This window comes from Rattus rattus, chromosome 1 (genome assembly GCF_011064425.1).
Source record: "Rattus rattus isolate New Zealand chromosome 1, Rrattus_CSIRO_v1, whole genome shotgun sequence".
NCBI classification, from domain to species: Eukaryota; Metazoa; Chordata; class Mammalia; order Rodentia; family Muridae; genus Rattus; species Rattus rattus.
This window is the reverse complement of record NC_046154.1, coordinates 16965345-16981752: the sequence shown is the minus strand read 5'-3', so window position 1 is coordinate 16981752 and position 16408 is coordinate 16965345. Positions and strand designations below refer to the sequence as shown.

Genomic DNA, 16408 nt, shown 5'->3' with positions numbered 1-16408 from the left:
GAAGGAAGGAAGGAAGGAAGGAAGGAAGGAAGGAAGGCAGGAAGGCAGGCAGGCAGGCAGGCAGGCAGGCAGGCAGGCAGGCAGGCAGGCAAACCAAACCAAACCAAACCAAACCAAACCAAGCCAGGCATGATAGCTCATGCCTTATAATCCTAACACTTGGAAAGCTGAGGCAGGAGGATCAGTGTGAGTTTAAAGACAGTCTGGGCTACAGGATATCAAAAAACCCAAACCAAATCAAATCAAACCAAACCAAACCAAACAAACAAACAAACAAACAAACAAGGGCTAGAGAGATGGCTCAGAGGTTAAGAATGAATACTATTGCTGCCAGCAGCAGACAGAGATCTCTGAGTTCAAGGCCAGCCTGCTCTACCTGCTCTACAGAATGAGTGCTAGGGCAGCCAGGGCTATATAGAGAAGCCCTATCTTAAAACAAAACAAAAGTGCATATTACTCCCACAGAGGACCAGAATTCAATTCCTACACTGGGAGGCTTCAGGGGATCTGATGCCTCTGGTCTCCTTGGGTACCTTCACTCCTATACCCCACACAGAAATATGTAGATCCATAATTAAAATTAGATAATTTTAAAAACATAAAACTAACACCATAAGGCTGGCGAGTTGGCTCATAGTGGTTAAGAGAACCCACAGACTAGTCCCAGATGTCTGTGACTACAGCCTTAGGGATCCAGGGCCTTTTTCTGACCTCTGTGGGCACCAGGCATCAAGTGCTGCTCATAGATACAGTAGACGAAACATACATAGACATTAAAAAAAATAAAACAAAAATACCAACTAAGCCTAATGCTCTTTGCACTTGTGTTTAAAGAACTTGGGTTGGGCTTGGTGCCCTTGGCAGGCAGAGGCAGGCAGTTCTCTGAGGCCAGCCTGGTCAACATCTATGTAATGAGTTTTGGGATAGCCAAAGCTGTTCCACAAAGAAACCCTGTCCAAAAAGCCAACCCCCCCAAAAAAGAAAGACAATTTAAAAAGCTACATTCCTTGTGAAGGATCTAGCTGAGCTGTTGCCTCTTTGAAGTCTGCAGAACTTTGCAGTGAGTCCTCTTGAGTGATCCTCAGCCAGCCTTCATCAGGTAGTGATGCAGGAGCTCCATCCTGTCTGTCCTTCATCCCATCTTTCTCACTGGCTGCCTCAGAAAGCTGTGTGAGAGAGGCTTGCTCAGCTTGGCATCCTGATCTGGTATCTCCTCTTGTGAGCTCCCTGCATTCCTTAGAGAATTTACTCCCACTAAACCTTTCTAGTCCTGATTCTGCTAAGCACCTTCTCCTCTCAGATTCTAACTGGAACCTAATTCTCTTTTTGAGCAGCCTCACTGAGTAGCCTGGCTGGCCTTGAACTCACTGTGTAAACTAGGCTGGCCTTCAACTCACAGAGATTCCCCTGCCTCCTTATCTCCCCAGTGCTGGGACTAAAGGTGTGTACCACTGTTCTTATATAAATGGCAGTTCCTTCTTGTTTTACTGTTTTTACCTTAGGCTGTGCACATGCAAATGATTCATTTGCCTATGTGTATGATATAGAATTTTCTTTCTAGAGGTTTCTGGGAGTAGAGTTTAGCGCAGAAGGAAATTTTGATTATCTATAATATCTCCATTAGAAATAACTATCAACAAGAACATATTCTGATCAATTCTTGTGAAGTACATGAGTATTCAGTGCATGGCTTCTTCACAGACTGAACACTAGTTCCCGATTAGGAAGCAGAATTTTACCAGCACTTTGGAACTTTGTATGTTAATCACTGTTCTCACTCAGAGTGGCATAAATGAGCTTTGCTCTGGTGTAAATGGTCATGCAGTATGCACTTGACCCTCTCTGTTAAATATTTCTTCTGAGAGACGTAGGGCATGTGCCTGTCATTCCTGACTTCATAGGTTTCCATTGGGAATGACAGTTCTTATTATTGGTTCTGTTGTTAGGCATTTGGGTTTTTGCTTGTTTATTTGTTTTTATTGCCTAGATTTATCATGTTTTCTGTTGTCCATATTGTTTTATGGTTGGCAGTTTAGCCAGCTAAGCCTGTTCTTAGAAAAGTTATTATTTTTTTTTAAGATTTATTTATTTTATATATAAGTATACCATAGCTGTCTTCAGACAGCACCAGAAGAGGGCATCAGATCCCATTACAGATGGTTGTGAGCCACCATGTGATTGCTGGGAATTGAACTCGGAACCTCTGGAACAGCAGTCAGTGCTGCGCCATCTCTCCAGCCCAAAAAGTTACTATTCCCTAGTTGAATTGTCCTATGTAAGGGTAGGCACTCTACTACAGTTGAACCGTACCCCTTCTCAAACTGATCTGTGTAAATACATGTGTTAGAGTATAAAGCCTCCGACTTCTGCCTCAGCCTCCCAAGTGCTGAGATCTCAGGTGTGCCACTATGCCTGTCTTAAAGCTGTGCTTTCTTTCTTTTTTTTTTTTTTTCCGGAGCTGGGGACCGAACCCAGGGCCTTGCGCTTGCTAGGCAAGCACTCTACCGCTGAGCTAAATCCCCAACCCCAAAGCTGTGCTTTCTTAGCTCCTGTCTTCCCAGCAGTCTTCTATTCGTTTCTAGGTCCCAGAGTTAGTTTTTTCCTTGTCAGTGGAAGGTTTTGGATCATTGGCTGTGTTCCCTGCACCACGTATTAGTCAGATCTCTGAGTTAAAGGAATTATGAAAGAACAGGTTTTCCAGGTTGCTTTTGCTTGCTTGAGATGGTTCCACTATACATAGTCTTGGCTGGCCTAGTACTCACTATGTAGACTTTAGGCTGGTCTAAAAGTCACAGAGATCCGCCTGCCTCTGCCTCCCACGTGCTAGAATTAAAGAATTAAAGGTATGTGCTACCATACCCAGTTGGCGGTGTTTTGTTTTTTATTTTTAATGCATTTTAGTGTTTACCACACATGTGCAGTCTCCATAGAAGCCAGAAGATGGCGCTAGGTCCTCTGGAAATAGAGTTCAGGCTACTGTGAGTGGCTGTGTGGCTCTGGGAACCAAACCTGGGCCCTTTAGAAGAGCAAGTCTCTTAACTGCTGAGCCTTCTTTCCTCTCCAGTCTTCTTGGTTTAAGGTTATATGGGACTTGTGTGCCATTCTAGGGGGAGGGAGGATGCGATGGGCTTGGTATTTGAATTCCACCTATCAAATTAATATGGACCCAACCAGTATGGGAAGGTGCGGAGCAGTTTCATGCTGTGCGAAGGGGACCATGGGCAACTCAGGGGCTCAGTGTTTGTGTGCTTCTGTAGGCTGTACACTGATGTTTACTTCTTACCCTCTAGAGCTTCAAGTGTGTGTCATGGCCAGCTCCTCAGACAGTGAAGATGACAGTTTCATGGCCGTGGACCAAGAAGAAACTGCACTGGAAGGGACAATGGAGCAAGATGAGGACCCACACCCAGTATTGGAGGTTGAGGAAACAAGACATAATAGGTCCATGTCTGAGCTGCCAGAAGAGGTTTTGGAGTATATCCTGTCCTTCCTCTCACCATATCAGGAACACAAAACCGCAGCTCTGGTCTGCAAGCAGTGGTATCGGCTTATCAAAGGTACAAGTGTTTTAAAGAGATGTGTGTGTGTGTGTGTGTGTCTGTCTGTCTGTCTCTGTGTATGTACATGTGTGCAGGTGCCTATGGAGGCCAGGAGAGAGCATCAGATCCACTGGATCTTGAGTTACAGGATCTGTGAGCCACCTGTGTGGGAGCTGGGATTGAACTCTGTCTCCTACAAGAACAGCGAGAGCTCAACCACAGAGCCCTGGCTGCATCCATTCTTAGTGAGCAATTTAGCTTTAGACTCCTCCCTCCCTGTCTTCTCTAAAGACATTGTATTTAAAGAGTTGAATTTAGTATTAGATAAGTTAACACAGTTTTCTTCCTGTCTTGGTTAATTTATGAACAGCTAGAATATTAATTTAGTATTTGCATCTATATCTGTATTTTATGTACAATGCCTGGTGCTTGTGGAGGTCAAAGAGGGCATCAGACCTCCAGACAGAACTGGAGTTACAGATAGCCATAGGCCTGGTAAGTGTGTCTGTTAACTGTGACTGTGTATATATGTATGTGTTGTATGTACTTGTTAGTGTGGGTACATGTATGTGAGCGTATGTGTGTGGCCACCAGAGGTTGACTTTTAGTGTTTTTCCTCAATTGCTCCTGACCTTCATTTTTTTTTTAAATAATTTTTATCCCCACTTCTAGTGGGGATAATGGAGATATTTTAATATATGCTTAAATATAAAGGAAAGAGAGAGGTGTGCTGGAGAGATGGCTTAACATGGCACATGGCTTTAATCCCAGCCCTCAAGAGTTCAAGGCCAATCTGGTCTACAGAATAAGTTTTAAGACGGCCAGGACTACACAGAGAAATCTTATCTCAAAAAAACAAACTAAAGCAAAGTATGGCTTCAATGAACTTATTCATTAGAATGAGTATTTTAGAAAAGTAGATTTTTCTAGAAACATGATTTTTTTTTTTTTTTTTTTTTTTGGTTCTTTTTTCGAAATACAGTTTTTTATATATCTCTGAAGGTCCTGGAACTTGCTTTATAGACCATGCTGATCTCGAACTCAGAGATCCACTTGCCTCTGCCTCCTGAGTGCTGGGATTAAAAACATGCAACCACCATGCCCAGCGAGTATTTACTTTTTAAAATCCACTGCATGCACACATGTGCTTTGTGTATAACCTGGGCTGGACTTGAACTCATGATCCTACATGTCAGCTCTCTGAGTACAGGAGTTACAGCCTAGCATAATGCTCTATTTTTAGAGGAGTTTTAGGTTCACAGCCAATAGTGGTGGGCATGGGACTTGCCGTCTACCTGTGCCCTGCACAGAGACGGCCTCCTTCCTTGTCAGTACTGCCTACCATAGTGGTGCCTTGTTGCAGCTGTGAACCTGTATTGGCGCCTCCTGCCCACCCAGAGACCGTCCTTTATATGAGGGTTCAGTCTTGGTGGTTTCCGGTATATAGATGTACACGGCTATCCTGATGTGTGTTTACCATTAGAGTAAAGCTCTTCACCTACGTTTGTTTATCTTTGGATGAGACAGGGTCGCAGCACGCTCGCCTGGCTGGCTGCAAACTCACACTGTTCTACCTGCCTCTGCCTTCCTAAACCCTGGGATTAAAAGTGTACACCACAACTCCTGGAATGCTCCTAACTTAAAAAGTTGTTTATTAATTCTATATGTGTGTGCTTACCTTCAGTGTATGTATGTGCACACATATGTGCAGGTGCCTGTGGAGGCCAGAAGACAGCATTGGATCCTCCGGAACTGGAATTACAGATGGTTTTAAGCCACTCAACAGAAACAGAACCTGGGTCCTCTGTAAGGGCAGCATGTGCCCTTAACTGCTGCACTGAGTCTCCAGTCCCTAAGCTCCTAACACACTTTTTGTTTGTTTGTTTGTTTGTTTGTTTGTTTTGTGTGTGTATGTGTGTGTGTGGCCTGCATGTATGTCTATGTACCACAAGTGTGCCTGGTGTCTGCTGAGGCCAGAACCATGTGTTGGATCCTGTGGAGCTGGAGTTTGTGAACCTCACATAGGTGCTAGGAATCGAACTCAGGACCTCTGGAAGAGCAGCCAGTGCTCTTAACCACTGAGCCATCTCCAGCCCACTCAAGCTCTTAACCTTTAAGAGACAGTTCTTAGACATATTCAACGTCTCATAACCTGTTACGTAGTAATCTACTTATATGATCTCGCTTAACTGGAGAATTCTGATTGTTATCCAACCACAGATGCTTTTTAAGCAGCTGTTGTGCTGTAGACAGTGCTTTGTCGTATTTCTTCACAAAGATGAGTCATTTCTCAGCCCCTCTGCTTTGCAGTAAAGGCTACCAGTTTCTTTATTGCCTCGTGGTAAACATGAGGACAAGGATGATCACGTGACCTGATGCAGTAACTCTCTTAACTGTCAATGGCTTGATAAAAGCAGTTCTTTCCATTTTGACATTCCTTGGTTGTTTCCTTTCTTTGAACAAAAATGAGAAATTTCGACTTCCTCAAAACATTGATGACATATACTGTGATACAACAGTTTAAAAAGACAATTGTAATGATTTCCCCTTTGAAGTTAGTATCTAAGCTGATGCCTTTGGTTTTTCTCATCTTTAGGTGTAGCCCACCAGTGTTACCATGGTTTCATGAAGGCTGTCCAGGAAGGAAACATTCAGTGGGAGAGCCGAACTTACCCTTATCCCGGAACCCCCATCACTCAGCGCTTCTCCCACAGTGAGTACCCACGGTGGCAGAGCAAGTCCCACACTGCCTGTGCTGTGTTTCTAGAAATGGTCTTGGAGGCATGCCTTTGTCTGGCTTTTTTTTTTTTTTTTTTTTTTCTTTTCATTTTTTTTTTTTGAGCTGGGGACCCAACCCAGGGCCTTGACCTTGCTAGGCAAGCGCTATACCACTGAGCTAAATCCTCAACCCCCTTTGTCTGGCTTTTAAGTGAAGAGACGGTAAAGTGAGAGTTCCTAACAGAATGAGGAAGAAGTGAGTGTGGACATGAGGTATGGCCTGATGGAGAACTCAGCGGTGCAGAGCTTGCCCAGGAAGGCCCAGGTTCAGTTCCGTCCCTGACACCTTGACAGATACAGTGCTTGTTTTTTTTTTTTTTCCGGAGCTGGGGACCGAACCCAGGGCCTTGCGCTTGCTAGGCAAGCGCTCTACCACTGAGCTAAATCCCCAACCCAGTGCTAGGGCTTGTTAATATTACATTATGCTGTTTAATTTGATTGTACTCCTGCTTCAGCTCCTGAAGGTGATGGTTTCGGGCATGTGCCACCATCCCTGTCTAGAGTTTGAGCTTTTGGTAGGAAGGAGCATGTATTGGTTACCCAGGCCATAAAAAAGCAGCCCTAAAACGTAGCAGCTTAAACAGTATTTCTTACCTGTTCTTGAAGGTCTGAGATTTGGAGATGGTCATGATTTCTGATTTAGAAGTGTCATTGAGAGAGGCCTTAGGGGTTTTTTGTTTTTTGTTTTGTTTTTAAAGATTTATTTATTTCATGTATATGAGTACACTATCGCCGTCTTCAGACACACCAGATCCCATTACAGGTGGTTGTGAGTCACCATGTGGTTGCTGGGAATTGAACTCAGGACCTCTGACCACTGAGCCGTCTCTCCAGCCTGTGGCCTAAGGTTTTTACTGATAGAACCTGTCACACTGTCAGCTGCTTACTGTGTTACTGAGAGGGCGTCTGAGACAGAAGCTGGAATATTCTTCACAATCTCTGAACTAAGTGCACCTCTTCTGTTCTATTTTCTCGGTCACACAGAGATTGACAGGAGTTGTAAACACTAGTAGGTGAGGCTCCTCAGTGCCACCAGCCCCCAGATCTTTTGCTATACTTGTCTGAAGATGTTTCTTGCTTTGGTGTTGGATGAAAGTAGACCAAGGAGACAGATGAAGGGAGCTACCCATTCACTAATGCTGCTCAGGAGGGGACGCCAATGAGCCCTCCATGGGACTTGATGAAATCAGAACTGTGAGTGTGTGACAGTGAAGAACGCTGGTGTGTGACAGCGAGGGCTGGTGAGATGGCTCAGCGGGTGAAGGGGCTTGCTGCCATGCTGTCATTACCTGAGTTCCATCTCTAGGAGCCACATGGTGGAAGAAAGCCAACTCCTGCTGGTTGTCTGTTAACTGAGAGTTGTCCTCTGACCTCCACACTTATACTGTGGCTTATGTCTCCTCCCCCAGTGAATCAATCAATAAATGTAATGGGAAAAAAAGAGAATAGTGGAGTGATAGTGTCTTGACCCTTGTTGAAACACCAGCAGTTTACCCAGAGCTGCTGAGCTCTTAAAGCCATTACCAGCACAGTGCAAGAGAAGTCTGCCAAGGTGGTGGGGGCAGGAGGGCTTCAAGACCAGTTGGGCTGCCTAGCAAAACTCTGTCTCCGAAACAAAAAGCACGTACCATCATCATCATTGCTGTTCTGTTCATACAAGTTCTGAAGAGGTCTCAACTGTTTCTGAAGTTTGCAGGCCATGACTCAGAATGGCTGGATTAGTTGTTGTTCTTTCTGTCAGGAACCATATTTGATCAGTGTGTGTTACTACTACAAATAGTAGGAAAGATGCTGACAGGATTTCTGAATGCTGGTTTTTGCAAGGCTGGGGATCAAAATCAGGGCCTTTTCCTGAGGGCAAACTCTTTACCACAGAGCTGTGTCCAGCCCTAAGACTGTCCCGCACACGGTGAGTGTAAGGAGAGTGAGTCTGCCTATGTCAGCCAGCTTTGTGTGAGCAGAGCAGCACACTGGGAGCAGTCAGCTTGTGAAGGGAAAGGGCTCTTACCTCAAGCTGCTGCACCTCCCAGCCTGTCACTGTGATCCTCTGGCAAGGGCAGCTCATCATGCTGTTTGAAATCCAGGAAGGAGTCATAGGTAATTTTTTTTTTTAAAAAAGTTTCCACATCATTGCTTTTTTCTGGTTCTGACTGACAAACTAAAGAGGACCATTATAGAAAAACAGGCATAGATTAAAAATTAAGAATTTGAGGGCTGGTGAGATGTCTCAACAGATAAGGGTGCTTGCAGCCAAGGCTGACAGCCTGAGTTTGATCCCCAGAACCCACATGGTGAATGGAGAGAATCAAGTCACAAAAAATTGTCCTCTCACCTCCACACACGCACCTTGGCACGTGTGTTCCTACATACATGCATAAGATTAGTGAGTGAATGCATGAATGAATAAATAAATGAATGAATGAATAAGATATTTGTTGTTGTTGGTTTTAGAGACAGGGCTTCTCTGGGTAGCCCTGGATATCCTGGGAATTGTTCTGTAGACCAGGCTGGCTCTGTAGACCAGGCTGGCCTCAAACTCCGAGATCCACCTGCCTCTGCCTCCCAAGTGCTAGAATTAAAGGTGTTTGCACTACCACTGCCTGGCTAATAAATGTAATTTTAAAATTAAAAGAAAACTAAAGGATTTAATCTCTCCCCCTTGGTTCCTTCCTTTTTTTATTCTGTATCTATTTTTGATCCATCATTTTTATTTCTTATCCCTACTTCATGTTGGTTCAAGATCTGCATTTTTAATTCTTCACTTATGTTACCATGGAGATACTGGATGTTTCATACTCATTTAGCTAAAAGTGGAGCTCAGCCCCTACCCCCCAACTTTTTCCCTTCCTTAATTTAGTGAATGTCACTATCATCTTAGATACACAGGTTTGAGGTATTGGATTCATTCTCAATTCTTGCCCTCAGGATACAAAGCTGGACATGGTAGTCTGTTTGTACTTTGTAGAGTGAGGAGGATCAGGAGTTCAAGGACAGCCCCAGCTACTGAATGAGTTTGAGGTCAGCCTGTGCTACCTAAGATTCTGTGTAAAACAAAACAAATAGCCAGTTTCTGTTGTGCCTCGGATCTTTTCTGTTTTCCTTTTCTTGATTGTTAACCTCAGGCACTCAGTGCAGGCCTCTTTTCTTTCTGTGGTGCAAGGCAAGCCTGAGTCTAGTTCTGCCCTCTCTCCCTCTGAGTGTCTTCTTTCTGTCTCTCCACTTCTACCTGGATGGAACTAAAGCTAGACCCTACTTCCCACAACAACAGAAAAAGCCACATGGTTCACACACTGCCCTGACCTCTGCACTGCGGAGACTACACTTTCCCTCTGCTCTTTCTGAACACAGGCACCTTCCTCACAGTCTCTGTCAGAGAAGCTTTGTCAGCCCACAGCAAAGACCTTTACATCTGGGAACCAAGGTCCCCGAGCTTCTTACCCCGTTTCTTTATTTGTAAGATGTATGTGGCAGATTCTGCTTATGAAGTGTGGTTGAGAAACAATCATAATGTCCTCCAGTGCTTGTCCCTTGTCACTTAACTCCCATATGGTAGATGTCCTTGTACTTCCTAGCACCTAGTTCAGAGCTCGTCTAGAGTTACTGTGCCTTTGCAATGAGAACTCACTCCACACACTTAGATTCATAAAGGAAAAAGCTCGTTGACATAATGAATGTTGGCTGTGGCTGGTGCCCCAAGAGAAGCCAGCCTCAAGCAGATGATCTCCTAGCTTATGTACATCTTAGGCATTTCACAGACTCTGTCTCCTTACATCTCTTTCAGGTCCTGGCCTCTGCTCACACTTTGAACAATTTAGGCTGAGTCAGGAGACTGCAAGTCTAGCTGCTTAGGCAGATGGGAGATCCATACAGCAGAGATATTGCCAGAACTGTTTTAGCGCAAATAGTTGTCACTCACCTTGTTCACCTGATAGAGTATGCTTTTCTCAAGAAAAGAACTGAGGGACTACACGGTAGGCCAGAACTTGACATTGGCTGTGACCATGTGTTGATCCGGGGATGGGCCGGATGGCTTGTTGAAAGTCAGAGTGGAGCCTTCGGCAGGTTGCTTCTGATGAGTGGACATTGGCATCCTCACTCCTAACCCCTTCTGCCTCTCATGGCCTGGTCAGGACTGTGCTTGTCTCGGGGGCTTGGGAGGCAACTCCCTAGTTAAGTTCTCTTTGAGCCACATCAGTGCTAACGGATTTTAACCATTGTCAGGGTGTGTGGGCTTAAGCAGCAGCAGGTGTGGTTTAGCAGGGAAAGGTGCCACCACCAAGCCTGAGGTCAGTTACTAGGACACACACAGGAGAGAGAACCAACTCTGCAAGTCATCTGGCTTCCACAGATGTGCTGTGGTGTGCTCGCATGCACGCACGCGCGCGCACGCACACACACACAATTAAAAAGAAACGTTAAAAGCCATAGGCATAACAAATACATGTCAAGTACAAGATCCTTCCTATGTTAAAAGCCTGGGACAGAAACGACAGGTGAAGTTTCACTTGGTGGATGTCTGCAAGTCTAATCATGACAGTCTTGGTTAATGGCGGATTCTCTTGACAGATTACTATAGACAATTCCCAACACCGTAAGCCTCGAAGTGTTTAGGCTTCTCATACAGTCAGGTAGTTCCACACACTGCTGACCTGGCACCTGCAGGAGCCTGCAGGCCCAGGCTGGATCCACACCCTTGGCTGTCCTGAGTTATATAATTACAGGCCTTATCAAATATGTTCCAGCTTGTAGCTGGGAGACACATGACAGCATAGTCTCTTCCAGCATGGGATACATGCCTCAGGGCCTTTCCCTGGTGACAGGAGGAAAACACGAAAGTCTGAATGTAAAGAGTGTGCAGCTCACCCAGGGAACTTTTGGGGACTGTTCAGACATGGTAGAAGACCTGTTTCCTCGAGATCGTGCATCTGAGACGATTGTAGTTCAATAGAAAATTACTGTGGTCAGTGGAGAACTGTTGGCTTTGCGTGCAGTTAAATTGTGGCTATGCCTTTGCCTGGACACTGTTGAAATTTGAGATAAGTGTCTGTTATAGCTGTTCATGGACAAGTTTGGGGATTTAACAAGTGGGACACATAGGCTCTATAATTACAATCTTAGTATAGTATTCACACTGCTGTGAGCTCTGACTGCTGCAACATCCCAGAGGTCTAGATGTTCTGGAAGGAAAACCTATTTGGGTGGAGAATGTGAGGCAACAGCAGGACTTGGTAGGACAGACCTGCTTGAAGTCCTTATCTCCTCGGGCGTTCCCTCTGCTGTCACCACGCAGTGTCTCACCCAAACAGGCAGTAAGTGGAGTGAATGGGATGCTTGTTGGACTGTTTGAATCCTATTTTCTTTCTGGATTTTGAGGAAGAGTCTTGCTATGTGGCCCTGGCTGGAATTCATTATTTGGACCATGTTGTTCTTGAGCTTATGACTAAGCATGCCTGGTGTCCAATATGTAGTGTACTCTTGTTCTGTTATATCTGAGTTCTAACCATTGTGTTCCAAGTTGACTCCTTTTCTCCCCAGCTCACTGGTCACTCATGGTTCAGTACCCTAGCTGTTGGCCCTGTTTCCTGCTTCAGAAACCTTTGTTTGTTCAGAGCAAAATAGGCAAGTGCAGCTCGCACTATTTTAGTATAGGATTAAAATACATGTGAAAGACCTCATGGGGCCCAGCTGACTGGGTTTTCAATCCAAATAGAGGAGAAGAATGTTTGCCATCTCTGAGAAATAAAGACGCCCTGCTCCTTCACTACGTGAAGGAAGCTGCTGCTAGGAGTCTGGGTAGACTTGGGGCAACATAAGCTGGACTTGACAATCCTAGCAAGGAAATCAGGGACTTCCTTTATTTTACTTACTGTATGTGTGCACACTACCAAGTGGTTCCTGGGTCATCAGACCTGACAGCAAGCATCTTTATCCACTGAGCTGGCCTGGATAGCTCTGGCGTATTGTCAGGTAGTTCCTCACGATGGCTCTATTACTGGAGTTACTTGTCCACTGCACGTCTGATGAGCCATGTGCGTAACCCTAGTTACCTGTATTCCCAGTGCGCAGGAGGCTCCTCACAAGCTCAAGGCAAGCTTGGGCTGCAGAGCGAGACCAAGGTAACCTGGAGTTGCTGAGTGTCCTTAATGGGAATGGAGATGTAGCACCGGGAGTTGTCCTCACGCCTTTCAAGCCCTTAACTGAATTGTTTGTTATTTGCAGTTCTTACAAACGTGAGCAATGGGAGTTGATTGGACTCTACTTTTTACTCTATTTATTTACATTACTTTTTTTTTTTAAGATTTATTTATTTATTATATATAAGTACACTGTAGCTGTCTTCAGACACACCAGAAGAGAGCATCGGATCTCTTTACAGATGGTTGTGAGCCACCATGTGGTTGCTGGGAATTGAACTCAGGACCTCTGGAAGAGCAGTCAGTGCTCTTAACCACTGAGCCATCTCTCCAGCCCCTATTTACATTACTTTTATTTTGAGTTAAGAGCTCACAGTGTGAGCTGGAACTTGCTTTGTAGAACAAGCTACACTCTTTTTTTTTTTTTTTTTTTGGTTCTTTTTTTCGGAGCTGGGGACCAAACCCAGGGCCTTGTGCTTCCTAGGCAAGCACTCTACCACTGAGCTAAATCCCCAACCCCACAAGCTACACTCTTAAAATAGACTTTCTTGTTGTGAAGACAAGCGGGTGCTGGGAATTGAACTCTAGTCCCCTGGAAGAACACCCAGTGCTTTAAACATTCTTTTTTATGTAGCGTGCTCTGCTGCATGTGCACTTGCATGTCAGAAGAGGCATGCCTTTATAGATGAGCCACCATGTGGTTGCTGAGAGTTGAACTCACAACCTCTGGAAGAACAACCAGTGCTCTTAACTGCTGATCCATCTCACCAGCCCCAGAAGGCTTGGTATTTAGAGACTGGGCATGGTGGTGCACACCTTTAATCTCAGCATTTAGTAGACAGAGGCAGGAGGCTCTTTGTGAGATCTAGGCCAGCCTGGTCTATGTAGAGAGTTCTAGGACAGCCAGAGCTACATAGATTCTGTCTACAAATAAACAACACCCCCCCCCCCAAAAAAAAAAACAATCAAAAGCAAAAACCAACCCAGAACATTTAAAGCTCCTATGTCACTGGAGTGGGTGCTGGGTGAGCAGTGAGAGCCAGTATGTCATAGTGAAGCATTTTTGTTGTTAATGCAGTGACAGCCATGTGGTCATTTGCTGCTTTACTGGGGTTACTGGGGCAACTAACAGAGCACATGGCTTTATTCAGCTGGTTTCTGACATGGCCTGGGTACGAGCTTACTTAGAGGCCTGACAGCTGGCTGAGAGGAAAGAGACTCGTGCCTCACACAGCCGGCGCACACTACTGCTGTAACTAACCGCGGCAGCAAATGCAGGCTAGGAACTCGAGGAAGTGGCATAGCAATTACAAAGAGACCTTGAGAATAGTGTCGAGCTAGACTAAACCACAGCCAAGCACGAGCATCTCAGGATTCCTGATTCTTTGCTCTTTGCCCTTCCCCTCTGTGACACCAACTGTTGGGTTCACGTGAGAAAAGAGGGATGGTTCTCTAGCCTGTGTGCCTGACGTGGACATGGGGAAGGAAGCTTGCCCAGTGTCTTCCTGCAGTGAGGTGGTGATGTGAGGCTGCAGGGCTTGTGTTCATCGCCTCAGATCGTCTCCTCAGATCAGCACCGGGATGGCAGAGCTCAGCTGTTCTGCTCCCATTGAACTCTGGATTAGGTTCCTCTGGGTTTATCTTGCGGATGCTCCTATGATGAGCGTGCGATCAACTACCCGTGGCTCTTCTGTGGCTTTGGTTCTTTACTACTGATTTAGCCGGTACCAACCAGCATGCCCGGGCTCAGTCGCTTCAGCTTCTTCCTTCAGTTGCTTTGGGCCTGAGCTGTACTTCACAAAACCCATCTTGATTTAGGCACAGTGGTGTCTGTGTGGTGTCCATGGTGCTGGTTAAAATTGTTTTCACACTTGATGTTGTGTTTCATACAAGGCTTTGTGCTTTAGGTTACATTTGGAAATGCAGAACTTAGAGAAGAGTCTTTAGAGGACAGAGGAAGGGCTTTTGTGGAGGCTGGCTTGCTTTGCCCTAGGGCACCGGGTGTAGTTTACATTAGCCAGAGTGACAGAAGCCCCACTCCGAATGCCACCCTCTGAATGTGCGTTGCTCTTTCTGGAATTATGTCATCCTGCTCTGTGATGCCGTTGTTGGTGTGCTCCATACTCAGAAATGGAACGGCTAGGGCTGGAAAGATGCCTTGTCTGCAGACGAGCACTGTGGGCTCCTCTAGAAGACTGAGGTCCACGCATTTTTTTTTTTAAAGATTTATTTATTTATCATTATATATAAGTACACTGTTGCTGTCTTCAGACACACCAGAAGAGGGCATCGGATCTCTTTACAGATGGTTGTGAGCCGCCATGTGGTTGCTGGGAATTGAACTCATGACCTCTGGAAGAGCAGTCAGTGCTCTTAACCACTGAGCCATCTCTCCAGCCCAGGTCCGCACATTTTTATGGCAGCTGATAATTGTCTGACTCTAGCTCCAGGGGAGTCTAACACCCTCTTCTGGCCTCCATGAGCACTGCACATACATGATGCGCATGACATACACACAAGAACGAGACCCTTACACATAAAAGTAAATGTTTAGACATTTTTAAATAATAAAAAAGAAATGTCCGAGGCTTTTCTCTGGGCTTTTTTTAGTGATAATAAGATACCGACCAGTCTGAAGACACGCTGCTAAGGAGAGAACTTTGCTGCCTGGTCCAGAGCTATTGAATGTGTGGGATAACTGAGTTTTGGGAAAAAGTGGGTTATGGGTAAATGTTAACGGTATCTCAGAATTAAGCTGCAGTCACTTGTTTGTTGTTTTTCTTTACCCCGTAGGTGCATGCTATTACGATGCCAATCAGTCTATGTATGTCTTTGGAGGCTGTACCCAGAGCAGCTGCAATGCTGCCTTCAATGACCTCTGGAGGCTCGACCTAAATAGCAAAGAGTGGATTCGACCGTTGGCCTCAGGTAAGGGATGGACCGTTGGCCTCTGCCTTTCCACAAAGGACTTCTTGACATATGTTACAAGTGTCCCATGTTCTTTGTCACATCTGCTGTGTAAACGCCTAGGGTCATATGCTTATCTAAAGCTTTGCAGTAAAAACAAAATTATAGGTGGTGCACGTCTTCAGTCTCAGCACTTGGGAGGTCAAGGTCAGCCTGGTCTACATAGAGCGTTCTAGGGCCGCCAGGGCTACATAAAGGGATTCTGTATAAATAAATAAATAAATAAATAAATAAATAAGCAGATAGACAAACACGTTTGTGCTTTATTGTCGATATTAGTATTGGAACCTGTCCAGCATCACTGTGGCACTATGTGAACCATGGTGTGGTTTTCTCAGGTACGTGCACAGGTGTGATTTGTGTTTGGAATGAAGTTGAAGAACAGAACAGAGTCGTGAGAACCATAGTTGACTGACAGGCGCTATTGTCCCAGGCTGAGGTCTCTGAATAACACTTGTTCTTGCCAACTCAGATATTCGGGGAGTGTATGGGGCGTGCCTCTGCTGGTTACTCAGGAGTGTGGGGAGATCTCATAGTAGGTGCATTCCTACCAGTCCCAGGATGGCAGTATTACGCTGGAGAACAGATTCCTTTTCTCCTTTTGATTTAATCTTTTCTTTAAAAGACAACAACAAAAAACAGTTGTTTTTGCACTCGTGAGGCTGTCCTGTCAATTTGCATGTCAGTCATGAGATTGGAGGTGCTGGTGCCATGGAGAAGTTGAGCCCCTGGGGTGTTAGATGCTCCCCTTACATTCATTGGCAGGCTTTCCCCTAACTCTTCTTCACTTGGCTTTTCAAAGATGGAGCTGAGTCTCGGCGCCAAGGAGACTTGTGTTTTCCTTGGGCTCTTGTCATTTACTTAGACCTTGCCTTGCTAATTGGCTTAGGTTGGGTCAGTTTGGCCTTTTAGGAAGGACACTGGTGAGGAGGCAGGAGCTTCACTTCTGGCATGACCTCAGTTCTCAGTGACAGTGACTTACCGCACCTC

The 16408-nt window shown here is 45.3% G+C and overlaps 1 protein-coding gene across 1 annotated transcript in view; it reads left to right on the top strand.

Moving 5' to 3' along the window:
* Window positions 1-16408, top strand: part of Fbxo42 (F-box protein 42) — a 59943-nt gene that overhangs the window by 17629 nt on the left and 25906 nt on the right. The window contains exons 2-4 of the mRNA XM_032895194.1: window positions 3291-3557; window positions 6136-6252; window positions 15245-15379. Coding sequence (XP_032751085.1) covers window positions 3308-3557; window positions 6136-6252; window positions 15245-15379 — 502 coding nt within the window. The 5' untranslated portion in view covers window positions 3291-3307. The remainder of the gene's footprint in view (window positions 1-3290; window positions 3558-6135; window positions 6253-15244; window positions 15380-16408) is intronic.